Raw genomic sequence first — 26,865 nt, 5'->3', positions numbered from 1 at the left:
GCCATCTTTATGGTAGTCTCCTTATTCTCGTGGTTCCGCCATTCTTAAGGCACACTAGAAGGCTAGAAAACTACTATTCCCATCGCACCTCAAAAGACCGACTACTAGTCAGGTGTACGCCCCTCTTCCGCCATCTTGCTTGTAGTTCTCGTTCCTTTTCACCTTTCCATTGTTCCTGACGAGTAGAAATGGCAGCGGGAAGGCAGCAGATGGACTGCGACTCCCGTCAGGTACCACACACGCGGAGGGTTGTGGACAGGAGGGCGTGTGAGTGCCTGGGAAGGAGGTCGGGTCGGGGGAGAAGGCCATCTTGTTTGTAGTCATCGTTCCCGCTCCTTCTCTATCCTCTGCAACGGGGAGCCTCGGGGCAACCGGACTATAACTCCCGGCATCCTCGGCTCCCGGCTTGGCACGCCCTCCGCCATCTTCTTTGTAGTCCCCGCTGGCCCCAGCATCCCATTGTTCCCACGGTATCACCAGCGTCCGCAGGACTACGATTTCCGTCGTGCCCTGCGCGTGTTCGTCCTGGAAAGTGGAGGTGGTGGGGAGAGGAGGGGGCAGGGGGCGGGGTTCCTCTGGGAGAAGGAGGGAGTAAAGAGGAGGAGGAGGAGGGAAGGAGGAGGGAGGGGTGGGGGAAGAGAGGAGGAAGGAGGAAGGAGCTCAGGAGGGATGAGAGAGGCGGCCAGGGCCCCGGGCCGAAGCAGCGCGGGGCCGGGGGACCAGGGGGGCTGAGGCAACCCAATTGCCCCCTCCCCCTTTCCCTGCCCCCTTCCATCCTTTCCTTCCACCCTCCGGCTTGAGGAAGGGGATTTATTCAAATTTTATTTAAATCCCTATCTCTCGAGGGTCGCGCGCTGGGGGGAGGGGGAGAGGGCGGGGGCGCGCGCAGGCTGGGGGGGCGGGGCCGGAGCAGCTTCCTTCACCCCCCTCCACTCGCCCGGTAGCCCTAGGGCAGGGGGCCGCAGTCTAGGGGCGGGCCCAGGGGAGGGGGGCAGGTTACAGGGACCCCCCCCTCCCCGGGAACCGGCGGTGGGCGGGGCTTGAACCCCGGAAACGGTGGGGGGCCCAGGCCTGGCCCTGGACCCCTGGGCGGTGGGGGCCGGGAAGGGGCCAGTTAAAGGGCCGGGGGCGCTGGGGAGAGGCGGGGTGGGGGGAGGGGAGCTGTGACTCGGACCCCGGACTGAGTGGGGCCCGGGCAGAAGCTGAGCACCCTGCGCCCGAGGAGCCCCCGTTGGCCTGGGGGGGCTGAGGGACTGAGCCCCCCAGAGCAGGACCTCCCCCTGGAAGGGCCGCGCCGCAGCCCGTGGGAGGGCCTCGCCCCCGGCGCCCCCCATCTCCACTCGCCGCCGTCCCGGCCTCCGCCGGAGGGAGGGGCCGAGCGCCCTCGGGGGGCCGTGGACCCCGGCGTTCTGAGCGTTCCGCGCCCCGCGCCGCCCGGCCCCCCCGCCGCCGATGGCCGCAGACCCGCCGGGAGCTGCCGAGAAGGGAGAGATGGCTCCCGGGACACGTGTGAGGTGGGTTCATGCGGCTCCTCCTCACCCCCAGACCTGGGCAGCTCCCACTCCCATTCATCCTCAGCCCGGCCTCTCTCCACCTTCCCCGCCCCCAGCCTCGCCCTCTCTTTGCTCCAAACTCCTCTCATCTCCAGCCCTCCTTCCTGTTACCTCTCAACCCTGGGGAACTGGCCTTCCTTCCTAGACCCTGCTTCCCCTTGCAGACCCCCATCCCCGCCTGCAGTCGCCGCCCTCCAGGCCCCTCCCCTGGAGCGCTGGAGGGCCCCTTCCCCCCATGGATGGGTCTGGAAGTCCCTGGAAAGGGGGAAGCTAGGGTAAGACTCTGGCCACGAAGAGACCCCCTCCAGGCCTGCTGAGTCTGTATGGGATCTTGGAGGATCTGGTTTCCATGGGAAGGGGAGCCCAAGGGATTCTAGACAATTAGGGATGGAAAAGTAGCCTGGGAAGCTTGGGGGTGGGGGAGAAGACATGTAGGATTGAGCCCATCCTGAGTTCTGTGGAGATGTCAGGGTGGATTCTAGAATACCAGGGAATCTGGGAAATTGCCCAGGCTGACCTGAGAGATCCAAGAGGAGGATGTCTTGGGGCAGAGGGAGCTCTGTGGGGAAAAGAGCAGTTGCGATCTTGGGCTGAGGAGGGGCTCTGAAGCAGCATGGGGGGGGTGGAGTGTCTCAGAGCCCTGGGGATGGGCGAGGGCAAGCATCCCATTGGATCTGTTGACAATGTGTAGGTTTTGGGGGAAGAGAGATTGGGTGGTAGTTGTGTGCCAGAGAGAGAAAGGAGGGAGGAAGAAAGGTCTAGAGCTTCTACCCAGGAATTTGTGGGTATCTTGGAGGTAAGTCTGGGGGAATTTTAGGTGGAGTGCATTTGGATACCAGGGGAAGAGTTGGGGCCTCTCTAAGGTAACTCCACAAACTAGGAGCCCTGGCTTTCCAAGGAGCTTTGGTGTGGGGATGTCAGTGCAGAGGCCCCAGTCCCTTTCTCCCCCGGCTGGGCAAGGGGATGCTGAGGAAGTGTGAGGAAAGAGGAGTGAGGTCAGGAAGCCAGTTCTCAGGCTCCCAGAGGAGCCAGGTGAGCGCTTTGGAGAGAGGCCTTGAGTAGAGGGAGTGGTGCTCCCTCCCACCCCAGGAGGGACAGTCTCCTTGTTCCTTGTCTCCCCGGGGTAGGAGAGCAAGCTCTGGCTGCCTAGGAATGGGGGGAGCTACCAGGAGTTTCCCAGGCCAGGGCCTTCCCTGACCCTGCTTCCGTTGACCCACAGCCCTCGGCGTTGCTGACGCCCCCAATGTCGTCGAGCAGCCGGGGGCCGGGGGCCGGAGCGCGCCGACGCCGAACCCGCTGCCGCCGCTGCCGGGCCTGTGTGCGCACTGAGTGCGGGGACTGCCACTTCTGCAGAGACATGAAGAAGTTCGGGGGGCCCGGGCGCATGAAGCAGTCGTGCCTGCTCCGGCAGTGCACTGCCGTGAGTTCTGCCCCCAGCCCACCTGACACCCCCGGGGCTTTGGGTGCCCTTCCCCAGCCGGCCCACGAACCTTTCTGGGCTGGCTGCTTCCTGGCACACACTGTAGAGTTGCTGTCTGTTCAGATGTCCACCAGGCCCGTTTTTGTCTCCAGTTGCAAGCGGGGGGTGATGTTAGGGCACCCAGAAGAATCTAACCCCGTGCTTACCTTCACGTTTTTCCCGGCTTCGGAGGCATAGACCCATAGAGAGCTCAGCTCAGCCCCTCTTGTGCTCCTTCCTGGAGGAATCTGTGCACAGGGGCGCGCTTCCGGAGCTGGCCCAAGGGAATAGGTCTTAGCCTTCTCCGGCCTCTTCCCCACCTGCCAGAGGGGTCTCGGATTTGAGGCCAAGCTTACCCTTTGTGTGACCTTGAACAGACACTTTGAACCTCAAGGTACCTTTCCTGTGAAACATTTCCTCTGCTGAGTTGTAAAGATGAAGAAAGAGCGTGGATGTGAGTGTGCCCAGCACACAGTAGGTATCAGAGAACATGGGTTTCTTCTTTTGAGCCCCCTTTGTGGCCCTTCTCCAGCAGCCTTGAGGAGCCAGCTGCATCCTGCACCCCCTCCTGGAGGACCGCCACCTCCTTTTTCCTCCAGCCCCTCTGCTGCCTCTTTACCCTACAGCTCCCCTCTTCTCTTTCTTTGACCTCCAACCCTTGCCTCACTTTCCTTTTCCTCCTTTCCCTACCTCTTTTTTTCCTTGGGCCTGTCTCCCAACCTTCAGCATCCCTCACATGACTCCATATTACCCTGTTCCCTCCACTAAAGTCAAGTTGTCTGAGGGCTGCTCTCCCCTAGGACCAGCCAGCTGCCTTTAGCATGCCCAGGAGTCTTGCCAAAACCTGATTCATTGTAGGGTCCAGAGCAACCCTTGGGCTGCCCATTGTGCAAACTCAGAATCATCCCAAGCTGCCGCCACGTCCCCTGCAGCTCTCTCTTTCAACAGTATTGTCCTGTTTGCCATGGTTTCTATCCTTCCCCAAAGCCAGCAACAGTTTCAGGGTCACACACACAGACCCTGACTCCAGCTGCAACATTTGCAACAGCGATAACAACTATGTATCCAGTGCCTCCCCGAGTGATCTCATTCTTCCAGAGGTCTTGCAAAGGAAAAATGCCTAGCCCCATTTTACAGGTGGAGAAACAGACACCAAGGAGGTTAAACCACTTGCTCAAGGTCATACTGCCAAAAAGGAACGAATTCAAGATTTGACCTAGCTTGACCCATGGGTTCTGAACCTCACCCAGCAGCTGGCCAGGCTCCCCAGAAGAAAGGGTCTTCCCCCTGTCTCTTGCTTTCGGGGTCCCTAATACTCCCTCTTCCCCAACAGCCCGTGCTCCCACACACAGCTGTGTGCCTCTTGTGTGGGGAGGCTGGGAAGGAGGACACAGTAGAGGGAGAGGAAGAGAAATTTGGTTTGAGCCTCATGGAGTGTACAATCTGCAATGAGATCGTCCACCCTGGCTGCCTGAAGGTGATGGCCCTGGGGGCCCTGGAGTCTGAAGGTGATGGCCCTGGGGAGCGCTGCCTCTGGGTTTACTGGCACCCTACATCCACTCCCTGCCCTCTGCCTACAGATGGGGAAGGCTGAGGGTGTCATCAATGCGGAGATCCCTAACTGCTGGGAGTGCCCTCGCTGCACCCAGGAAGGCCGGACCAGCAAGGTAGGGGTAGGGGCTGGGCTGGGTGCTGGGTTCTGCGTAGACAGTGGGTTGGGGAGCTGGAGAGAACCTCAACCTCAGCTTCCATCTCCCCAGGATTCAGGTGAGGGACCAGGCCGCCGCAGGGCTGACAACGGCGAGGAGGGTGCCAGCCTGGGGAGTGGATGGAAGCTGACGGAGGAGCCGCCGCTTCCCCCACCCCCACCCAGGCGCAAGGGCCCCTTACCTGCTGGGCCCCCCCCAGAGGACGTGCCTGGGCCCCCCAAAAGAAAGGAGAGGGAGGCAGGGAATGAGCCCCCCACCCCAAGGAAAAAGGTGAGCCAGGGAGCATGCTCATTAGGTCCAGCCCAAGGGATTCTGGGAACGGTAGTGTAGTTCCTTTTTGGGGAGGGTGGGCCTGGGAGGCTGCGCTCTGTGGGTTCTCCAAGGGGTTGTTGGGGGATGTAGTTTAGGAAATGTTGGGCGGGGAGGGTGGAGCACGCTCGGTAGGGAGGAGAGGTACAGGTGAGGGGCAACTGGCACTGGGCAGGGAAGCTTTGGGAGCCCTGGGTGCTTCAGGTAGGAGGGAGAGAGCATGCTCAAATTAGCTGCTACCGAGGAGGAAGGAGGGGCTGGAAAGGGCCTGAGGGGGAAGAAAGAGAAGAGGAGAGCATGCTCAGTGAGCCAAGACACTGGTTGGAAGGTGAGCATGCTCAGAGTTCTTCCCTGAGATGCGGGCTTCTGGGATTTGTAGTCTAAGAAGCGAGCATGGATCTTAGTTTTGTGGACAATGAGGGGCTAATGGGGCCTCTCCCTTTCCCCATATTTCCCTCTTGCTCTGGTAGGTGAAAGGAGGCCGAGAGAGGCACCTGAAGAAGGTGGGTGGAGACGCCTGCCTCCTCCGAGGATCGGACCCAGGCGGCCCCGGCCTTCTGCCCCCCAGGGTTCTGAATCCGAGCCAGGCTTTCTCATCCTGCCACCCTGGGCTCCCTCCCGAGAACTGGGAGGTGTGCCGGGGACCTCCACCCTCCCCCTCCCATCTTTCCTTGCCCTACCCTCCACCCTGGAGACAGAGATCTGTCCCTTCCTGCTCACCTTGTCCTGCCCCTGCCCCATTTGGCCACAGTGGCATCTGGACCCCTGGGAAGAGTGGAGGGGGAGAGGTGGGTTGGGGCCAGCCCACAGGACTTTCCAGGAACCCCTCGGGTCTCATCTGACCCATTTGCGTCATCTTTCCAAACCTTAAAGGGAAAAGAACTGAGTTCAAATCCCTGCCCACTGACTCCCTGTGTGGTCTTGGCAACTTGTCAGCTGCTCTGAGCCTCGGTTCCTCATCTGTGAAGGAGAGGATACTACCTATCTTATCCACCCATCCCACAGAACTGTTTACATCTAATGAAAGTAAATGAGATTTGTGAACTGTGAAATGTACTTAGATTTGAGGAAGATGAGGCCCAGAGAGGTTAAAAGACTTGCCCAGGGTCCCACAGCAGAGCTAGAATTCAGATGTCATTTTGCACTGACACATGAATGCAAGGGTCTGCCTGATTGTGTTCAAATCCTGCTTCTGCCATTTGTCAGTTTGTAACCTTGGGCAAGTCACTCAGTCTCTCTGAGCCTCAGTTTCCTCGAGTGTAAGAAGAGTGGTCCAGGTTGCCACTCCGTTGGAGCACTGTGAGGATGTGAGTCCGTGAGTATGAGGTGCTCTGTCACTCTCACATTGTTGAGTAGACACTTGGAATCACCTAGTCCAGCATTCTGTGTTGTAGATGATGAGGCCGGGGCTTCCCAAGGTCACACAGAGAGGTGGTAGCCGAGCCGATACTCAAAACGACATCTCTAACTGTTCTCCGTATTTCACTGCCTTTGGAAACTCATAAGCTATTGAAACCTGGAAGGCTTCTAATTCTTTGAATCAGTGCCTTCACGTGACAGATAAGGAGACTGAGGTCCAGAGAGGGACATGATGCGGCTGAGGCCTCACGTCGTTCAGGGGCAGAGCCATGGCTGGAACCCAGGACTGTCTCTCGGGCTGCTCATCCCCTGCTGACTCCTCAGGGCAGGGAGGTGGGCAAGTGCGTGCCAGGCCCTAGAACAGCCTCCCCCCATCTCCTTGCAGAAACCAAAGCCGCCTTTGGCCTCTGCTGAGGGCCCGGCAGTGCCATCCCCGTCCCCACAGAGGGAGAAGCTCGAGCGTTTCAAGCGCATGTGCCAGCTGCTGGAGCGGGTCCCTGACACCTCCTCGTCCTCCTCGGACTCGGATTCCGACTCTGACTCTTCAGGCACATCGCTCAGTGAGGAGGAGGCCCCTGGCGAGGCCCGGAATGGGCGACGGCCAGCCCGGGGCAGCTCGGGCGAGAAGGAGAACCGCGGGGGGCGGCGGGCTGTGCGCCCCGGCAGTGGGGGGCCCCTCCTCAGCTGGCCCCTGGGCCCCGCCCCACCGCCCCGGCCCCCACAGCTGGAGAGGCACGTGGTCCGGCCCCCACCTCGAAGCCCTGAGCCCGACACGCTGCCTTTGGCCGCTGGATCCGACCACCCGCTGCCCCGAGCCGCCTGGCTTCGTGTCTTCCAGCACCTCGGGCCCCGAGAGCTGTGCATTTGCATGCGAGTCTGCCGGACTTGGAGCCGCTGGTGAGTGGCCTGGACGGGCCTAGGTTCCCACTTGCCGTATGACCTGCGACAGCCAGTTTTGATCTCTCTGGGTCCTGTTCTTACGTTGATCATACTCCTGTAGTATGGATGTTTTCTAGTCTGATACTTCCGTATTTGCTGCGTGCAAAGCCACTTTCCGTTGTTGGAGCTCATTTAACTCTCATAACAACTTTGTGAGGGTAGGTCCTATTATTCCTTTTTTTTTTTTTCTTTTTTTTTTAAAGATTTTATTTATTTATCTGAGAGAGAGAGAATGAGAGAGAGCACATGAGAGGGGGGAGGGTCAGAGGGAGAAGCAGACTCATTGCCGAGCAGGGAGCCCGATGCGGGACTCGATCCAGGGACTCCAGGATCATGACCTGAGCCGAAGGCAGTCGCTTAACCAACTGAGCCACCCAGGCGCCCCTATTATTCCTTTTTTACAGATGAAGCTGAGGTCAAGGTTGTGGAGAGGAGGTAGTAGAACCAGGAATTTGAACCCAGGCCCCATGGCTCCAGAATCTTTGCTCCTAATAACCGTCATTTATGAGCGTTAACGTGGCAAAGCAGAGCGCTAAGTGCTGTCACACATCACCCCGTTTGCTTTGCACAGTCCTTTCTCTGAGGACGGGCTCACTAGAAGTCCCATTTACACATGAGAAAGCTCTTTGCTGAGGTGACCCCTGCTCTCTCAGAGGCAGCCATACTTCAGGCTCCTGACTCCCCTTGTCACTTTTCTATGCCCCGGAGCCACCACCAGCTCCCTCTGTCTATCCTCCCCCCATCTCCCCCCTGCTTCCTGAACCTTGCTTGTTCAGACATGTCGGTCATCCTCCCAAGCCCCTGGTTTCCCTCTTCAATCCTGCCCCTGACAAAGTCCTCCCCCAGTCCCATCAGACTCCCACAGCACCCTGTTCCCCTCACAGAGCACACAGAGGCCTTCCACACGTTGACGAGCCTTCACTCATTTATTCACACTCATGTTCTCATCGCTTGTTAGAGTGGGGCAGATACTGTGTCTGTTTTATCTGCATGTTCCCAGCACAGGATGAGGGCAGTGGAGGTGCCTGAGAAGTAGTTCATTAAATGAGTACATTAGGCTTTTTCCCAGGCACTTCCTGTGCAGCAGGCGTCCTGGTGGGCACTTTGCAAATTGTGGGCTGCCTCGTTCCTTGTAATCGCAGCCCTGTGGGAGGATGAGGGACACCTGAAGTCACAGCGCAAACTGGTGGCTGAATTTGAACTCCACTCCTTTTCCTTGGGACTCTGGGGCACTAGCTCGCACCTCTGGTCTCTGTGGAGGCTGGAGAGCTGAGAGGATGGGAGTGCGGGCTCTGGAAGCAGATTGCCTGTGTTTGAGTCTTACTCTTCCCCTGATAAGCTGACAGCCACTGGGCTAGTTTCTTAACTTCTCTGTGCCTCAGTTTCTTCTTCATCTGTTAAGCCAGGAGAACCAAAGCATTTATTTCATAGTGTCTTTATTTTTATTTATTTATTTATTTATTTTTATTTTATCATGTTGTGTTAGTCACCATATGTTACATCATGAGTTTTTAACGTAGTGTTCCACGACTCACCGTTTGCGTACAACACCCAGTGCTCCAATTCAGTACATGCCCTCCTTAATACCCATCACCGGGCCAACCCAGCCCCCCACCCCCCTCCCCTCTAGAACTCTCAGTTTGTTTCTCAGAGTCCATAGTCTCTCATGGTTCGTCTCCCCCTCCGATCTCCACCCCCCCTTCATTTTTCCCTTCCTGCTATCTTCTTTTTTTTTTTTTAACATATAATGTATTATTTATTTCAGAGGTACAGGTCTGTGATTCAACAGTCTTACACAATTCACAGCGCTCACCATAGCACATAATCTCCCCAATGTCATAGTGTCTTTATGAGCTAATGTACATAAAGAACCGAGGACAGTACCCAGGAAGTAGAAACTACTCAGTGCCCTAACTGTAACCTGTATTATTTATTCAGTTACAAATACTGACTGAAAGCACAGACTTTCTATCTTGAGAGTGCAGGCCTGGGCCCTTGAGGAGCTCCCAGTCAGCCTTCAGCACAGGAGCAAAGAGAGAGGTTGCTGGGGATCACCATCCCTGCACATGTAGTGTTCGGGGATATGTTGCTGGGGCCTCTTCAAGGCCAGCTCTGTGCTTGGCACGGGGGATCCAGGACTGAAGAGGCCTTAATTTCTACCTCAAGGAGAGACTTGTGACCGGAAGTGGACAAAGCAGAGAGGCTGGACGGCACAGTGATTTCCAGCTTGGGCCCTGGAGTCTGGCACCCATGGGTGTCATCCACTGTGACTCCTGTCCTGCTTGAATGTATAGCCGTGGATGGATAGCTCTACTTTCCAAGGCTTGTTTTCTCATCTGTAGTCTGGGGTTCATACTAATACCCTGTGGGGATTAAATGAAGTGGTTCTTGCAAAGCACTTATCGCAATACCTGAAAGGTACTAAACACTCAATAAAATGGTCGTTTTTGGTAAGGACGAGGGTAGGGCGGAGCAGAGGTACAGTGGGACCAGTCAGGAGGCTCTGTCAGGTCTAGGCACAGAAGTAGGGGCTGGAGGGGTAGAGAGGAGGGACTGGGGCTGAGAATTTTTTAAGAAGCAGAATGGCTTGTGTTTGGTACCTGGGCAGCAGGGTGACAACTCTTCAGCTGAGTTTCTGGCCCACAAGCCTGGGTGGGCAGCAGCGCTATTCCCCAAGCTCGGGAATACCAGAGGAGGAGCAGGTTCCGGGAACGCGAAGTGCTCAGATTTGACACGTTTGGTCCGAAAGGCCTGTGGGCCAGTCAGGAGCTGGCAGGACGGCAGATGCATGTACAGGTCTGAAGCTGGAAGGATCCAGGTTTGGAAGTTTTCCCCCTGCAGGTAGCAGCTTTCAGAAAGAGGAGAGAAGACAGAATGTCAGTATCTGTGAGTTAGAGAAAGACCAACCAGAGACATGAAGGAGATGGTGGAAGTGTCCTGCAGGAGAGAGATTGAGGAAGGAGTGAATGATAAGAGTGTAGGATGTTGGCAAGAGGTCGTGGGAGACCAAGGACCACAAGCGGCAGTTGGATTTGCTACATGATGTGCTCGCTTCGGCAGCACATATACTAAAATTGGATTTGCTACATGAGGCCCTGGTGTCCTTGGCTGTACTACGTGGGAGTAGGGCACCAAAGCCAGGTCACATGGGGTTGAGAACATCAGCTCCAAGGCAGGCACTTGATCTGTTCGTTGTGGTGTCCCTAGTTTCTAAGATGGCGCCCGGCATCCAGTAGGTTCTAAGATAATACTGGATGGATGGATGGATGGAAGTGAGGAAACCAGGATGGTGTGAGGGAAGAGGCAGTGAGGGTGGAGCCAGAGAGAAATTTGTAGGTGGGAGAGCAGGGAGTTGCAGGCTTTCCTGTCTGGTGGCTTTTATCTCCTCTTGGAACTGGGAGGCAAAGTGAATGTACCAAGAGCGAGGGGAGGGGGGCAGGCAGAGGAAGCATGGTAGAGTTGTTGAGGCACAGAAAAGAGGGTTGGAACTTTGGGGGACATGGGCAGAGGGTGGCAAGGAAGGGACTGGACCCCAAGGTCAAGGCCAGTTGGGGCTGGGAATAAAAGCCTGGAGACTGGTGGATAGGAGGACAGTGGTGGCATCGGGGAGCCCAGCGAGCTGAGAGGAAAGAACCAGGCTGTGAGCTCCTGCCCGGCACCAGTTGGGCTGGTACATCCGCATCCCCAAAGGGCCTCTGCAAGACAGAGGCTTAGGACTAGAATTTCGGATTTGGGAGGTGGGCTTAATAGGGGGCTGACTGGGTCGGGGTGGCTGGAAGCTAGGGTAAAATGAACTGGGTTAGGGAACTCGGACATCAAGCCCTGATGCCCCCGGATGAGGGCAGGCCGTGCCTCTTAGCAGTTCTTCCTGCCCCTCACCTTAGTGTCATTCCGCAGCTTAGAAAGGACCCATGCATGGTTCCCTGCTGCCCTCACAGTGAACTCTCACAGCCCTGTTGGACATTTGCACACGTATAGTATCTCAGTGCCTGCACTAAATGACGGTCCCACTGGGCATTGCGGCCTCCTTGCCACGGCGTGCCACCCCAGTCTCCTCTGCAGTCTCCCCCTTGCCCCTTCCTCAGACACAACTCAGGCGCTCAATCCAGACCAGCTTGGGTTAAAACCTGGTTCTGCTGCCACTTAGTAGCTGTGGGACCTCGAACAAGTTTCCCAACCTCTCTGGACCTCATTTTCCTTAACTCTAAAAAGGAGGTTATAGGGGCGCCTGGGTGGCTCAGTCGTTAAGCGTCTGCCTTCGGCTCAGGTCATGATCTCAAGGTCCTGGGATCGAGCCCCGCATCAGGCTCCCTGCTCAGCGGGGAGTCTGCGTCTCCCTCTCCTTCTGCCTCTTCCCACTGCTCCTACTCTCTCTCTCTCGCTCTCTCTGTATCTCTCTGTCTCAAATGAATAAAAAAAAAAAAAAAAATTCTTTAAAAAAAAAAATAAATAAATAAAAAGGAGGTTATAGTAACAGTATTTACCTCCTAGGGCTGTTGTGAGGTTACCTGCCTAATGCACAGACCAGTACCTGGCCCATAGTAAACCCTTGATGAACACTAGGTATTAATGCCGTAGTCCTCCCCATCTTTATTATTATTAACCCTCATTATTAAGGTGAGGTGTGGATTGCCCTTTGTTCCTGCTGCCTGAGTTTCTCAGAGCACTCCGTTTTCTCTCTGTATCCTAGGCCTGGACACTGGTTCTTCCCCATCTGGAACATACATTCTCTTCCCTCTTCTCACTGTCTCCCTGGGAGGCGCCCTGTCCAGTCCCCTTGTTGATTCTGACTATATCCCTTGCTGCTTCAGTTACCGTGGACTGGCTGTGTTTCCTCCACTTTCCTGACAGTGCAGTGGAGGCTGGACACTTAGGATCTGTAGGGCCCTGAGTGATTATTGGCTGCCACTCTGAGGTTTAAACCCAGTGTCCTGGTCATTCAAGGGCAAAGGGACCAATTAGTTCAAGCCAAGAAAAGTCATGGGAGACTTCCCGGAAGAGGAGACACTGGGACTGAGTGTTCAAAGCTCTGGGTTGGTTGGCGTTTCGGGCAGCAGCACAACATGTACCAATATATGTTGGCACCAGGCAGCATTGTGTGTCTATCGGCGGGCAGGTGGTTGGGTGTGGCTGTTGTGGAGTATGATACAGAAGCAGTTGGGGGCCTGTGTGTGCCCCCAGGGGGGAAGGGTTCCTTTCTAGCCATGGAAGACCCAAGGGCTTCAGGGTGGTCGTGGCAGTTGAGCTGAGACTGAAGCCTGGGTTGGAGTGGGCAGGATTTCACCGAGGGGAATGAGAAAAGGGGCAGAAGCTCGGTTGAGGGTAGGCTGGGTTTTTTCCTTTTCTGTTTTGTAATGGGAGAGACTTGCAAGTGGTTATTGGTTGAGTGGAAGGAACCAGGAGAGGGAGAGGCTATAATACCAGGAAAGGGGGGAAAAGGAGGAAAGGGGGGAAAAGGAGGAAAGGGGGAAGGGGCGGCAGGCGGGACCAAGAAGTGGGGTTGTTTGGATTAAAGCCTTAGTGTCTGTGCCCCCAGTAATTCCCTAAAATGTCAGATGGGGCTCTGTGGAGAACGCCTGGCAGTTTCAAGTGGCACAAAACCATGGCTTAATCCTTCTATTAGTTTTGAAAAGGAAGTCTCTCGATTGGGTGCTATTGTATCTTTAACACCTCTCTAATACTTATCTCCCTGTTTAACAAAAATAGTCTTCAGGTGGTAGCGTAAAGCCTAATAATCCCGGTCGGTTTTTATTGTACGTATTTCCAAGGTTAACATTTTTATGTGAAGCAATACTGGTTTTAAGTGCAAGGAGGGGATCGATTGAAAGATAAATTCACATTCTGAGAGAAGGGGATAGCAACTAACTGGAGTTGGTAACCACTGCTCCAGCCCAGGGCTTCTCGAAGGGAAAGCCCTCAGAATGGAGGGTGGGAGGGAGGTCACACACAGCTTCCTGGGCCTTCCCCACCCCTGCTGCTTCTGACACAGTCCGTCTAGCCCAGTGGGAATTTCCTGACATGCTTTTGAGAACTGGAAGAGAGTTTTCAGACTAAGTCTTGATGAACTCTAGTGTGCCACAAAGTGTTCACAGATGACCTTGGGAGAGGTGGGGAAGGGTTCCTTGGTAAAGTTAAGTTTGGGAGGCCCTTCTCTGGTTCACTGCTTTTCAGATCTGTCAGGGCTCTCAGGGATCAGGAAAGCTGTTTAACTTTGTGTAGGCCTCATTCATCTTTGGAACTTTGATTCCTGGGCCCTACCATGCCTTCCGTAAACATTGAGTGGATAAATGAAAAGCTGCAGATGATGTGTGTTGTTGGGGAGCGCTCAGTGGAAGCTTCAGGGACTTCATGCCGGCTTCGCACCATTCATTCATGCAACAAATGTGCAACAGATAACCCCGGGCACAGTGCCAGGTACTGGCACTACCAAAGGGGAAAACTGTCCTGCCCTGGTAGGGCCTACATTCTAGTTGGAGGGACACAGTAACCCGAGACAGGAGGTAACAGGGCTGGAAGTCGAGCCTTGGGCAGCTGGCCATCAGAATGGGCCAGATGTGGCTCAAAGGCAGAGATGAATAGAGGAGATGAGAAGTTCCCACGAGTCACCATAACTTAGCCAGGGAGAACTCCAGAAGCACAAGGTGGGGCTGGTGGGGGCTGCTGACAGATCCTTTCGGTGTTACGTCAAATACAATGTGTAGGGTGTTTGTGTCTTTGGCAGAATGCTTTATAAGCTGTAAGGTCTACGAACTGCAGTGACCTCATTTGATCTCACAGTAGCCCTATGGGGCAGTCTGAGTCTGGATCATTATCTTCATTTTACAAGTGGAGCGTCTGAGGCTCAGGGAGAGGAATGGGCCTGCCTGGGGTCTCGCATCCAGTTAGTGATGAAACTGAGCCCCAAACCCAGTGCCCTTGGCCCGAGGCTGGGTACTTCCTGCCACCCCTGCTGTCTTTGTGGGCCAGAACAGAGCTGTGGCCAATGAACCCTTGAAGTAGGGAGTTTTGCAGGCTCCCTAAGAGCTGAGGGCTCTGTCTCCCTCTTGTGGCTGATAGGTGCTATGACAAGCGTCTGTGGCCTCGAATGGACCTGAGCCGGCGAAAGTCACTGACCCCACCCATGCTCAGTGGTGTGGTTCGTCGCCAGCCCCGAGCCCTGGACCTCAGCTGGACAGGTGTCTCCAAGAAGCAGCTCATGTGGCTTCTGAACCGTCTGCAAGGTAGGGTGGGATGGCGAGGTAGGACAGGGTGAAGAGGGAGACAGTGCTGGGATGGAGCACCAACTTCCTGACCTCCCCTGCCCAGGCCTGCAGGAGCTGGTGCTCTCTGGCTGCTCCTGGCTCTCTGTCTCTGCCCTGGGCTCAGCCCCACTGCCGGCCCTGCGGCTCCTGGACCTCCGCTGGATTGAGGATGTTAAAGACTCCCAGCTCCGCGAGCTGCTCTTGCCTCCACCAGACACCAAACCAGGTGTGGCGTCTGTTGGCTCATCTGTAGAATGGGTTGGGCAGGGGAAGGGGGCGGGTATGAGGCCTCCAAGGTCTCTTCCGGCTCATGCTGGATGTTAAGAGATTTGAAGAAAGGGCAGAACGCATGAATTTGGTTAGGAGGCCTTGCTTGGCCACTGTTCATTCGTTTACTTCCCTGCTATGCATTGGGCCCTGTGATAGGAGCTGTGAGGGAACAGAGATGAAGGGGAAGTGGCCCCTGCGCTCCAGAGGGGAGATGATTATGTGATGAAACACGGTATAGGACAGGAAGATGGCATAAGAATTCTGGAAGAAGCCAGTGGCCTGGCCGATGGCAGATAGGAGTGAACTCACTGGGTGTGGTGGGCGCTCCTGAAGAGCCTCCTCCAGAGGGGGCAGCGGCAATGGCCATGGAAAATGCAGGCCCAGGATGGCCAGTCACTTCCATTCGTCAAGAGGAGCCAGACACGTGGATTTTCCTGTGAAATATCCTTGATTTTAAATGACAGCAGTTAACTTAACATTCTTTTAAAATTCATGTGTGGATCAGTACGTATATGGCTGAGCAATAGATTTGGCTCCTGTGCCCCTTTGCCCTACGGGAAAAGGATAAGGGTTTTCCTGAGGGAGTGGAGCAGAAAGAGGGATCCAGTTGACTTGGAAGGTTGCATCAGAGTGGTGGTATCTTCTCCTGTCAGGCCTGCTATCTCTTCACCCTGGGTCAGGCCCGGGCACCCTGTCAGGTAAAGACAGCTTTTACTGTTGGACACATACTCTGGCCTTGGCCCTATATAGGGCCCTGGAGACCTCAAACAGCCCCAGTCCCTACCCTGGTAGAATCCCAGTAGTGCAGAAGAGAGAGAATCAGAAACAGAAGGTTACGGGGTGGTACAGTGGAGGATGTGGTTGGGCATGGGGAGCAGAGAGAGAATCCCTCCTTGAGGAAGTGCTGTTTGAACTGAGTCCTGAAAGGGACAGGGTTGTCCCAGGGAGTGTGAGGCAGGAGTAAGCACTTTCGTAGGCAGTGAGGCCCATACTGGTAGAGGGGAATGCTGGGAGCAGAGGCTGGTCACAACGGAGGTATGGGTTAGGAGCACTGAGGCCTGGGGGTTCCTTCCTTGTCTAGCCAGGAGATGGGATGCTCACAATAGCTTCTCTTGCCAGGGGAACCATCCAGAAGGGCAGATCTGTCCGTGTCAGCCCTGTGCTCTAAACTCCTCCTCATAATCTCCCAGTGCTCTTTGGATAAAGACTAATACATTGTCACTAAGGCCTGGTGTGGTCTGGCTCCCACTGACCTGTGCCATCCCCACATTTCAGCCTCTTCAGCCTCCTTGCCAAGGTGCCTCCAGCCCTCAGGCCTTTGCTTAGTCCTCTTTGTCTAGAATGCTGTACCCCCCTTTGTGTAATTAACACCTAATCATTCTTCAGGCCTCAGCAAAAATGCCACTTCCTCCTAGAAGCCCTCCATAATCCGCCCCCCCCCGAGATCAGGGTTCCTTTAGAGCTTGAGAGCGGTTCCCTCCCAGCTATCACTGCATGGTGGTGAAGTGATTTGATGAACACCCATTTCCTCTCCCTGAGTTCTAAGCTTTGGGAGGGCAGGGGCTGTGCTCACCCCAGAGCCTTGCTTTCACAGCTCACTTTTCAGTTCCCTTCTTCCCACTCCACCGCCCCCTTCACAGCAGCCTTGGAAGGAGGTAGAGAAGCATCTAGGATTCTTCTTACTATCTGGACAAGGCACCAGAGGCTCAGAGGGGTTGACTGACTGCTGCAAGTCACACAGAGCTAGACCGGAGCACTCCCGGTTGCCCACTCTTACCAGAATTGGACTGAGCCAGGAAGATTTGGGTGAGGGTGAGGGTGGGCACTGGGAACCGTGGATTCCAGAAGGTGAGAAAGTGCTGGTTGGCGGGCACCGTGATACCAGTTCCTCCTGCCTGAACTACCTCAGGAGCTTGCAGAGATGAGCCTTCCAGGCCCTGAGACCTATTGTAGTGTTGGGACTCTACACCCACTTTTCTTATCTTGGCTCCCTGGCTCTGGGCAGCATTCCTTGAGCAAAACTTAAAGTTCTTCTATTTCCTTATTTTTGTCCCTGCTGTTCTCTGCCTGGCTTGCTCTCGTCCCACTTCTCACATTCAAATCCTTGAAAGCCCAGTTTAAATGCTGCCACCTCAGTGAAATCCTTGCAGATGCCCACTTCCCCTGCCCAAGCAGAAGTGACCTGTCTGTCCTCTGCTTCCCTCTAATGACTTTTAGCTGTGGCCCACGATTGAGGGCATCTGTAGATGTAGCCCCTTCCCAGGCTCTCAGCTCCTCAAAGGAAAAAACGAGGCAGAATTCAGAGTTTGCCAAGTCAAGTGCCCACAAAGATGGCCTGGCAGGTGACAGAGGGGATGCGCTTGGGGAATGGCTTTAGGGAATAGCATCTTGCAACCCAGTTCCCAGCTAGTCCTTTTCAGGTGAAAGGGATAGCCCAGTGGTGCCAGATCTTATAATTTTTCAGAGAAAAGCTCTATCTAAATTTCTTTATGGAAATGCCCCTTTTGTAGCATTCGTCATTTGAGAAAAATTTCAGCACTGTGCAGATTCCATAACGCATTTGTGTAGGCTAGTTTCATGAGTTGGTGATATCTGATCTGGTTTATCTATGGGCTAGGCTGGTGCCTGGGAGGCAGATAGTGTTGTGGTATGTTTGGTCTGGCGTCCTCTGTTATTTCAGTCATGTGACCTTGGACAGATTGCTTTAATGACTTGAGCCTCAAAGTTGTCATTTGTAAGCAGGAGTGATAATCACATAGCTGTGGTTTTTAGAGCGTGGTCCAGACCAGCAGCATCACCATTACTGGAGAGCTTGTTAGAAAAATAAGCTCTGAGGCCCAACCTTAGATTCCCTAACCTCTGGGTGGGTCCAGCAACCATTTTAGGCAGCCCTCCAGGGGACGCAGAAGAGCCCCTGGCCTAGGGGCAGGCCGCCACTTGGCCCCCTTGGCTGGTGCCTGGCCCACACTGAGTGCTCAATTAATGGTGGCTGGTGTTTAGGCGCTTAGTTTAAAAAACAAAAAAACATAGGCGCCTGTGTGGCTGTGGGTTAAGCATCTGACTCTTGATTTCCGCTCAGGTCATGATCTCAGGGTCGACAGATGGAGCCACCCGTTGGGCTCCATGCTGGGCATGGAGCCTGCTTAAGATTCTGTCTCTCCCTCTGCCCCTCCCCTCTCCTCTCAAAACCCAAAATGCAGGAATGTGGTAGATACAATAAAAGAAAAGCAGGCTACATGCCACATGCTTTGGGTGTAGAGATGAGGGACATGAGTTCTTCTTCCATGGAGATGAGGGAAGAAGTGGTCCCTAACCTCAGATCTAAAAGCCAGGGACACCAGCCAGGCATAGGATTGAACATTAGGTGTCCGTGGGCAGAGTCTCAGAGCAGGGTCACCTGTGGAATTTGGCCCAGGTGTTTGGGAGTGTGGGAGGGGGGTTAGGAACAGAGACAGGGATGAACCTTTATAGGAACTGGAATGTTCTAAACAAGGAGGTGCCCTCAGAGTTTTTAGTAGAGGAGGGATGGTGCCTCACTTTTTAAAAAAAATTTTATTTATTTGAAAGAGACAGAGATAGCGAGAGAGAGCACAGTGGGGAGGAGAGGGAGAAACAGGCTCCCTGATGAACTGGGAGCCGGACACGGGGCTTGATCCCAGGACCCCAGGATCATGACCAAAGCCGAAGGCAGATGCTTAACCGACTGAGCCACCCAGGCGCCCCCTGCCCCACTTGTTTGTGAGCACAGCTCTCTTTGAATGCCAGGAAGGAGAGGAGAGACTGGACCGGGTGAGGAGGCTGGGGCAGGAGTTGAGGCAAGAGTGGTGTTGTCCCTGAGGGGCGCCCAGGGAATGGAGAGAAAGGGATTCAGCTGGTGATGTTACTAATGGAAGGAGAGGGAAGTAGGAGGGGGGCCTGGGGTGGCAGTTCCATTAGGGATGGCATTTGTCGGATGAGTGAATATATACTGAGCACCTATGTCTCAATTGCTAGGGATAGAGCAAGAACAAGACAAAAATTCTTGCCTTTGTGGAACTTACATTCTAGTGGGAGGAGAGAAAAAAATAGGTTCCATGGTGAGAAAAGGAGGGGGGGACAATAATGGCAGGGAAGGGGTAGGAGTATGTGGAATGTTACCATATCAAAAGGAGTAATCATGGAGGGTCTCACCGAGGAGGTGATGTGAGCAATGGACAGATTAGATGAGGTCAGGTTGTACGGGTGTTTGGGAGAAGAGCAAGCCCTGTAGAGAACGCAGGTGGAGGCTCTGTTATTGTGGAAGCAGGTTTAGGGGGTGGCGAGCGATAGGAGTGTGGAGAGACGGCTGGTCTGGATGCTGAGGGGCAGGCACAGGAGTAGCCGGGGGTGCTGACCTCTTAACTGCCTGCCCAGGGCAAACGGAGAGCCGTGGGCGGCTGCAGGGGGTAGCAGAGCTGCGCCTGGCAGGCCTGGAGCTGACAGATGCCTCCCTGCGGCTCCTGCTGCGCCACGCACCCCAGCTGAGTGCGCTGGACCTGAGCCACTGCGCCCACGTCGGGGACCCCAGCGTCCACCTCCTTACAGCCCCCACCTCCCCACTCCGCGAGACCTTGGTGCACCTCAATCTTGCTGGTAAGCATCCTCTCTGTCCATCCTGCTAGCGTGTTGGTCCCCGTGGCCAGTGCCCACCCCCTACTCACCTTCGTGGTCTCCGCCGCCACTGCCCCCCGCCCAGGTTGCCACCGCCTCACGGACCACTGCCTCCCGCTGTTCCGCCGCTGCCCGCGCCTTCGCCGCCTAGACCTGCGCTCCTGCCGCCAGCTCTCACCTGAAGCTTGTGCCCGGCTGGCAGCCGCTGGGCCCCCTGGCCCCTTCCGCTGCCCAGAGGAGAAGCTACTTCTCAAGGACAGCTAGTTGGGTGCCCCCCACCCTCCCCCAGGACTCATCAGGAGCCTGGACCTCGGGCCTTCATTTTATCCCTGCCAGGAGGCCAGGTTACCCACCTCATGACTTGGGATTCCTGCCCAGGGACTCGAGCCAGCCTCCCCCCTCTCTACCCCCTGCACTGATATCTCTGGGGGTCTCTCCTTCCCATCCCCTCTCCCTTCCACCTGCTTCATTGTCCATCCCCTGGGGGGAGTGGGTCAGAGGTACAGGGGGGTGCTGAGCCAAAGGGATGGTGTGGGGGGGTAAGGTGCAAGTTTGAGGGAGGGAAATGGGGAAAGGGTACCTGCACACAGGATACTGGGAGCCAGGGGGCTGGGGGAGGTGGAGGATGGGCTGGGGGCGGGGGGGGGGGGCAGAAAGCAGACCACCAAGGGTTCAGGGAACAAAGACCAGATACTTGGAGTTGGTGGGTGGGGGTGGGGCCAAAAAGGGAAACCAGAGGAGCAATTGGGGATCCACGTGTCAGAGATGGGGGGGGGGGACTCGGGGAACCAGGGGAAAGCCAGGGCTGAGAGAGGGGTGGGGGCAAAGAGCAGGTGTGGGGGCAGTAGTACCCCCTCAGGGGGTCACACCCCTCTCCTTACTCCCTCCCCAGATTTCAGTTCCTTCCCCCCCCAACCCTGACTCCTTGAACGTCACTGACAATGGCAGCTATTGCGAGGAGTGGGGGCCGCGGGCCTACCCGCTGTTCAGCGTGGCCCAGGGGAGTGGTGAGGGGTACCCCAGCCCCCTACCTGTCTCCCCGCACAATACTTGAACATTCATCTGTACTGAAGTGTTACTTGAACCGGGGGAACCTCGGACCTGGGGGAGCCGGAGTGAGGGGACTGATCGGCTTGGACTGAGACTGGACTGGTGGGCACCCAGTTTGGACTGCGCCACCCCCAGGCTCTCTCTTGCTTTACTGTATTGAGCAGCTCCACCCCTCCTGACCTAAGGTGGGGGTGGGGGTGGGGTGCCAGCCCAATGATGGGGAAGATGGGACTCCTCCAGCTTGGCTCTTCCCACTCTTTCATCGTCATGGAAACTTGTATCCCATTTGCCCAGGGAACTGCCACTCCTGGTTGCCATGGAAATAGCAGCCAATGGACACCTCCCGAAGCCAGTGCTAAGGCTGGAAATGGCCCCTCTTAGTTGCCATGGGAACTTAGTAACAGACTCTTGGCCCTCCCCCACCCTGCGGGGGCGGGGCTTGGGGAGCCACGGGGAGGAGTTGGGGCCAGGTCCCGCCCCTCGGCCCAGGCCCCACCCCGGGGGAGCCGGGTTGTACCATGTAGGGGAGGGGGGATCTATCCACATACCTCAGGTAACAGGGAGGTGCGAGGGTGGGGGGAGGGACTGGGCGGACCAAAGGCCGGAGGGGAGGGGGTTCTGGGTATCGCGAAAGGCTTGAGGATGGGGCCGCTGGGGGGAGGGGGAGGAGGCAGCCCGGCGGGGGCAAGTGGGGGTCCCAGCCGGGCTGGGCCCCTGGGCCCCAGGTCTGTACAATACGGTTTGCTATAAAACTCAAAATCTTCCAGCCAGGGCCGCCGCGTTCGTGTGTCTCTCACCGGCGTTGGGGTGGGGGGGGAAGAGCTGGGACGACCGGAGTGCTCATCCTTTGGGCCTCCCGGATGGATCTGGGGGTCCTTAGGACCTCCCAGCTTCTCGGAACTGAGGATGCCGGACAGCCTGCGGTGCCTACAGGTGGATGGGTTCACCTTCCCCCAGCTCACTACTTACGGGGAGGGGTTTGGAGGTCTGGGCATCTAGGGGCTGTCCAAGTGTGCCGAGTTGTCCAGGGCCCGGGAACTCCCAGTCCTAGGCTGGGGTCCGGGCGCCTGGGTGATAGTGAAGTGGCCTGGGGTCGCGAGGTCCCTCGGGATCTCTGCCGACAGTCTTTCGTTCCCCGCCCCAACCCCCGCCCGAGCTCCACCCCATCCTGTGGCCGTTCGGGCTCCGCCTCCGCCCCAGTTCCGGTTTCGGCCTCTACTACCCGGCTTCGGCCCCTGGGGCTCCTCGCAGACGCCTGCTTTCCCTGCTCCACACGGGCACCTCTTCCTGGGCGTCCGCCGCCGGCATCCCCGCTCGCCCCGCCCGGGGATGGGGCCTTCCACCCGCCTGGGCCGGCCCTCGTGGGACCCCCGGGGCGACTCGGCGCCCCCGTGACCACCCAGCCCGCCCAGTGCTGCGGCCCCCAGGATGAAGGGCGGCGAGGGGGACGCGGGCGAACAGGCCCCGCTGAACCCGGAGGCCGAGAGCCCCGCGGGCTCGGCCACGTACCGAGAGTTCGTGCACCGCGGCTACTTGGACCTCATGGGGGCCAGTCAGCACTCGCTGCGGGCCCTCAGCTGGCGCCGCCTCTACCTCAGCCGGGCCAAGCTCAAAGCCTCCAGCCGCACGTCTGCCCTGCTCTCGGGCTTCGCCATGGTGAGGGGAGGGAAGGGGCGCACAGGGTGGGGGTGAGGCACATGGGGGTAGGGGGTCGCGGGCCAAGTAAACGGGTACCCAAGGGAGATGGGACAGAGGAAAGGGAAAGCAGGGGTTTTTAAGAGGTAAAGGAGTACAAACAAGGTCCCAAGGGACTACTCGAGTCCCGTTTTACGGGTGTGCGTGCGTGTGTGTGTGCGTGTGTGTAAACAGACCCCTAGCATATACTGGGCCATAGGGAGTATAAACAAGCCTCCAAGGTGCCATGAGGGAAGACAAATCACCAAGGGGGATACATATGCGAGGGTGGGGCAGAGAGGTCCAGAAGGAGCGTGGTCCCAGACAGAAGTCATTACCAAGTTCACCGGAGAGATTCAAAGGCAAATCAGAGCTGGGTGGGGGCCCTATAAACAGGACTGGGAGAGTCAAAGAAAATAAACTGGATGCAGTAGTCCCCCAGTTGAAGGCGGCCCCATCCCCAGGAGGATGACCAGTCCCTAGCAGGCACAAAGAGGGCTTGGTGTAACCCAGGACAGCTTTGAGCAGAGAGGATGCCCCTGAGGAAGCTGCTGGGGAAAGAAGGTGATTAGGAAGCTGATACGTGATTCCTGATCTGATAAACTGCAGGTGTGGGAGGATGATATCAGCTAACGGTCCCGAGGAGGCCTCATAGGAAATGGGACTGAAGGAGTCCCAGGGTCAGGAGGAGTCAGCAGACACAAACCCTGCCTCCTCTGGGCCTGTGGCCAGCTGTGTGACCCTGGACAGGCATCCAACCCCTCGAGGGCCAGTGGGAAACTGTGAGATCATAGAGGCTGTGCCCTCTGTAGCCTGCAAATAGCTGCCCCAGAATGAGCTGATTCTTGCCAAACTCTAGATCCCAGTGTGTCAGAGCAAGACACACATCAGAGATGGCTCAGACTACCTGTTTATTGGGCAGGCATAGAAACCAAGGCCCAGAATGGGGCAGTGCCTCTGCCAAGAGTGCTCAGCAGATGAATGCTGCAGAATGATCTAGGACCCTGGATCACTGAACTGTTGTTAGTCCAGAGTTTCTCCACCATCATGATGGGAAGGAGAAAGCAAGCTGGAGGGGGGCGGTCTTCATAGGAACCTATGGAGATGGGGATGGAGGGGTCACAGCACTAGGTGATTTGCGTTAGTCTCTGCCCTGCTCTTTACCAGAGCCTCTGTATTTGAATGATGAGAGGAAAAGTCTATCCCTAGGCGACATCCAGGGTCTATGGTTTTCTCTTTGGGGGCCCAGTATCCATAGGCCAGCCCACTTTTCCTGATGTGGGGTCAGCTAGGGACAGGGAAGTGACTCCCTTTCACCTGTACAGACTGCAGAGGGAAGGAAGTGACTTCATGGACCTGGCTGAGGGAGGTCCCCCACCCCCATCCATGCCGTGGTCCAGCCTGTTCCCAAGGGGACAATCCAGCCTGCTGCTGGACTTGCATGTTGCCAGGGTGACAGCTTAAACGCCAGGACCTTCTCTGCAGGATCAAAAGGCCAGATGAGTGGGTTCTGGGGGCAGGACTGCCCCAGTCCTGCCAGGGGAGAGCAAGGCTGGGTCAGGCTCTGGGAGAAACCAGGCCTAGGCTTGGCCCAGATCTCTGTCTGTGGAAACTGCTAACACTCGCCATGGCCCAGTTTCCCAAAATACTTAGCTTTGTCTTCCTAACCACCACCCTCCAGACTGTACCTTCTTCCTTCCCCCAGCCCCAGAGCAATCTAATGGGTCCTGCTAGAACCAGGCATGGGGAAAGATCCAGATTCTGGTATTTGGGTACCCTGGATTAGAATCACATTATACAAATTGTATTGCCCTGTCATGCAGTACCAGGTAATGTGTGTCCCATGTTATGCAGTACCAGCTTTTAATGTGTATCACATTTATTATTCTGTGAAGTAGGTACCACTACTATGACCATTTTACAGATGAGAAAACAAATCAGAGATGTTAAGAGACCTGCCCAGGATCCCACAGCAAGTAAGTGACAGAATTTGAACTTAGGTAGTCTGGCTCTGGAATCCAAATTTATACAACTCTAGAATAGGATAATCAACGCAAATGTTTGCAAAGGACAGGCAGGTATTATGGACTGAGTGGGGATGGCTATCAGGAGACCCCATGACCTGTCCAAAGGGAGCAGTCATGACTCAACTCTAGCTGATAGTTGACATGTAGGAATGTGGGTCTGGTGTAACCAGATCTTCCAAATTTTCAAGGGGATCTAGAAATAGGGATATTTATAGGAAATCTCTTGAGTTTTAAAAGTGCAACCTAGTTCCTTAAAAAACACACTGTATGAGCCAAGCAAAACATGTGTGCAAAGTTGGCTTGGGTTCATGGTATACCAGTTTGCAAACTCTGGCCTTGGACTTCATTCAGTGTTCTTAAGAACCTTGCTGTCCCCTAACACTAATAATAACACCAGTATTAAGAACAGTTAATAACCAAAAAAAAAAAGAACAGTTAATAACCGTAATAATAACAACAAACACCTAGAGCTTACTGTGTGCCTTATACTATTCTTAGTGCTTGGTGTACATTATCTCACTTAATTTTCACAACAACCCTGTAAGGTAAGCAGGTATCATTATCAATCCCCACTTTCCAGATGAGGAAATTGAGGCATAGAACTAAATCACTTGCTCAAGATTCCGCAGCTTGTAGAGCTGAGAGTAAACCCAGGCGGCCCAGCTCCAGAAACTGCTTTAAAAAAAAGATTTTATTTATTAGAGAGAGAGTGTGTGTGTGTGTGTGTGTGCACGCGTGCGTGCAGAGGGAGAGGGAGAAGCAGACCCCTTCTGAGCAGGGAGCCTGATGTGGGGCTCGATCCCAGGACCCTGGGATCATGCCCTGAGCTGAAGGCAGGCGCTTAACCGACTGAGCCACCCAGCCACCCCCACAACCTGCTTTTTTAACCCCCCTAACAAGGTAAGATTTTCAGAAATGTGTCATCTAATGTGTCAGCCCTCTCGATAGCCAGGTGCAGAAACCAAAGCCAGAACAGCACAGAGCCTTACCAAGGTGGCCAGTTCATTCACTCAACAGAGACTAAGCACCTCCTTCCTGCCAGGCACCGTTCTAGGCCCCAGGGATGCCCTGGTGATGTATACCAACGGGCAAAACAACCCTCTACTGCCAAAGAGGTGGTGGGCACTCAATCCGTCTCCTCTGTCCCCATAGGTGGCCATGGTGGAGGTACAGCTGGAGAGCGACCATGAATACCCGCCAGGCCTGCTGGTGGCCTTTAGTGCCTGCACCACCGTGCTAGTAGCCGTGCACCTCTTTGCACTCATGGTCTCCACGTGTCTGCTGCCCCACATAGAAGCCGTTAGCAACATCCACAACCTCAACTCTGTCCACCAGTCGCCACACCAGCGACTCCACCGCTACGTGGAGCTGGCCTGGGGCTTCTCCACTGCCTTGGGCACCTTCCTCTTCCTCGCTGAAGTTGTCCTGGTTGGCTGGGTCAAGTTTGTGCCCATTGGGACGCCCTTGGGCACACCAGCCCCCGTGGTACCTGCCTCCCAGGTGCCTGGGACTCTGTTACCACTGACCACCTCCCTTCGTCCAGCTTCCAAGGCGTCCTCCACTTCTGTAGCTCCATCACGGGCTGAGCCATCTGAGGCCTGCCCACCCCGGCAAGGGTGTGTTGCTGGAGGAGGGGCCCATGGGCCAGGCTGGCAAGCAGCCATGGCCTCCACGGCAATCATGGTACCCGTGGGGCTTGTGTTCGTGGCCTTTGCCCTGCATTTCTACCGCTCCTTGGTGGCACACAAGACCGACCGCCACAAGCAGGAGCTGGAGGAGCTGAGTCGCCTGCAGGGGGAGCTGCAGGCTGTGTGAGGCCCACGTGCGCTACCGCTGTAAACACTGCCGCCCTCCGGTCTGCAAGGGGACCCCGGTCCGCAGACCCCATTCCCTGCCCCTGCCTGGAGCCGCTTCTTGTGGCCACTCTCAGGCAGAGACCAGATTCCTGCCTTCAGGGTCCTTTGGGCTGGGCCTTGGGGCAGCTTCCACATTCCCAGGGATTCTCCCTGTCAGTCTATCCCAGTCTGTCTACTCAACATCTGGGCTGGGAGGAGCAAGCGAGGAAGTAGCAGGTCTTCAGTCCAAGGATCATGGTAGGTAGAGGGGAGGCAGGGAGATCCTGGTCAGACCTTTGGTGCTGACCCTTAGCCACTTACCCCTGTACAGGATGTGGAGGTCAGAAGGTTACACACCCAGCCAGCTGCCTCAGAAGGCAGTCAACCCTTGCTTTATTTCTGTAGAATCTACTTTGTGGTTGGCATTTGGGGGAAGCTTTCCCCCATCTCCAGATTTTGATGGGTTCCACATTCTTGCTTTAGTTGCTGTAGAGGATTTGTGTGGTTCTACCACAGACATAGGTCCAGCCTTACCTAGGAGGAGCCTCCCTATTTTTGGAGGTTCAAGTGCCTGCCCCACTGCCCTACACCCACACTTAAGCTTCTATGTCTGGTTCTCACTCTCCTAGGCCAGGGCTGGAGATCTTTGGAGACTGAGGGCCCATGTGCCCAACCTGACTCCCTAGAAAGGGTCTTGGGGTGAGAAGGTTTTAAGGGAGAAGGTCCAGTCACTAGCCCTTGGAATACAGAGCTATTCTGACACTGAGTTTTTGATGCACCTTGTTTTGTATAATAAAATGTGTTTCACAGA

At 55.8% G+C, this 26,865-nt stretch overlaps 2 protein-coding genes and 1 long non-coding RNA gene across 16 annotated transcripts; 2 read left to right on the top strand and 1 right to left on the bottom strand.

The window, feature by feature from the left end:
• Window positions 1-1,187: 1,187 nt before the first annotated feature.
• FBXL19 (F-box and leucine rich repeat protein 19) lies at window positions 1,188-19,917 on the top strand. Of its 11 annotated transcripts, none has more exons than XM_081819688.1 (11): window positions 1,188-1,514; window positions 2,773-2,973; window positions 4,346-4,489; window positions 4,593-4,679; window positions 4,773-4,991; window positions 5,501-5,533; window positions 6,775-7,286; window positions 14,385-14,548; window positions 14,634-14,795; window positions 19,232-19,450; window positions 19,554-19,917. In XM_081819688.1, exons 2-11 carry the CDS (start codon window positions 2,797-2,799, stop codon window positions 19,730-19,732), a joined length of 1,896 nt encoding a protein of 631 aa, XP_081675814.1. In that variant the 5' UTR covers window positions 1,188-1,514; window positions 2,773-2,796; the 3' UTR covers window positions 19,733-19,917. The 11 variants fall into 11 exon arrangements, with proteins under 11 accessions (XP_081675814.1, XP_081675811.1, XP_081675810.1 ...); XM_081819685.1 differs by having other exon boundaries at window positions 5,501-5,662; XM_081819684.1 differs by having other exon boundaries at window positions 4,758-4,991; window positions 5,501-5,662.
• LOC145721537 (uncharacterized) lies at window positions 8,241-21,675 on the bottom strand. 4 transcript variants are annotated; one of them, XR_014145267.1, is made up of 4 exons: window positions 21,488-21,675; window positions 15,149-15,530; window positions 9,929-10,176; window positions 8,241-9,691 (listed from the first exon to the last, which is right to left on the bottom strand). It is a non-coding gene; the product is annotated as an uncharacterized LOC145721537 (long non-coding RNA). The 4 variants fall into 4 exon arrangements; XR_014145268.1 differs by having other exon boundaries at window positions 8,241-8,722; XR_014145266.1 differs by having other exon boundaries at window positions 8,241-10,176; window positions 21,488-21,674.
• Window positions 21,676-21,718: 43 nt separating this feature from the next.
• Window positions 21,719-26,865, top strand: ORAI3 (ORAI calcium release-activated calcium modulator 3). Its single transcript, XM_006729843.3, has 2 exons — window positions 21,719-22,174; window positions 25,372-26,865. The coding sequence occupies exons 1-2, from the start codon at window positions 21,947-21,949 to the stop codon at window positions 26,032-26,034; spliced, it is 891 nt and encodes a 296-aa protein (XP_006729906.1). The 5' UTR covers window positions 21,719-21,946; the 3' UTR covers window positions 26,035-26,865.

This window comes from Leptonychotes weddellii, chromosome 5 (genome assembly GCF_054177405.1).
Source record: "Leptonychotes weddellii isolate Sample4059 chromosome 5, ASM5417740v2, whole genome shotgun sequence".
Lineage (NCBI taxonomy): Eukaryota > Metazoa > Chordata > Mammalia > Carnivora > Phocidae > Leptonychotes > Leptonychotes weddellii.
Note: the sequence above shows the minus strand (reverse complement) of the source record. Positions and strands in the feature narration are given on the sequence as shown.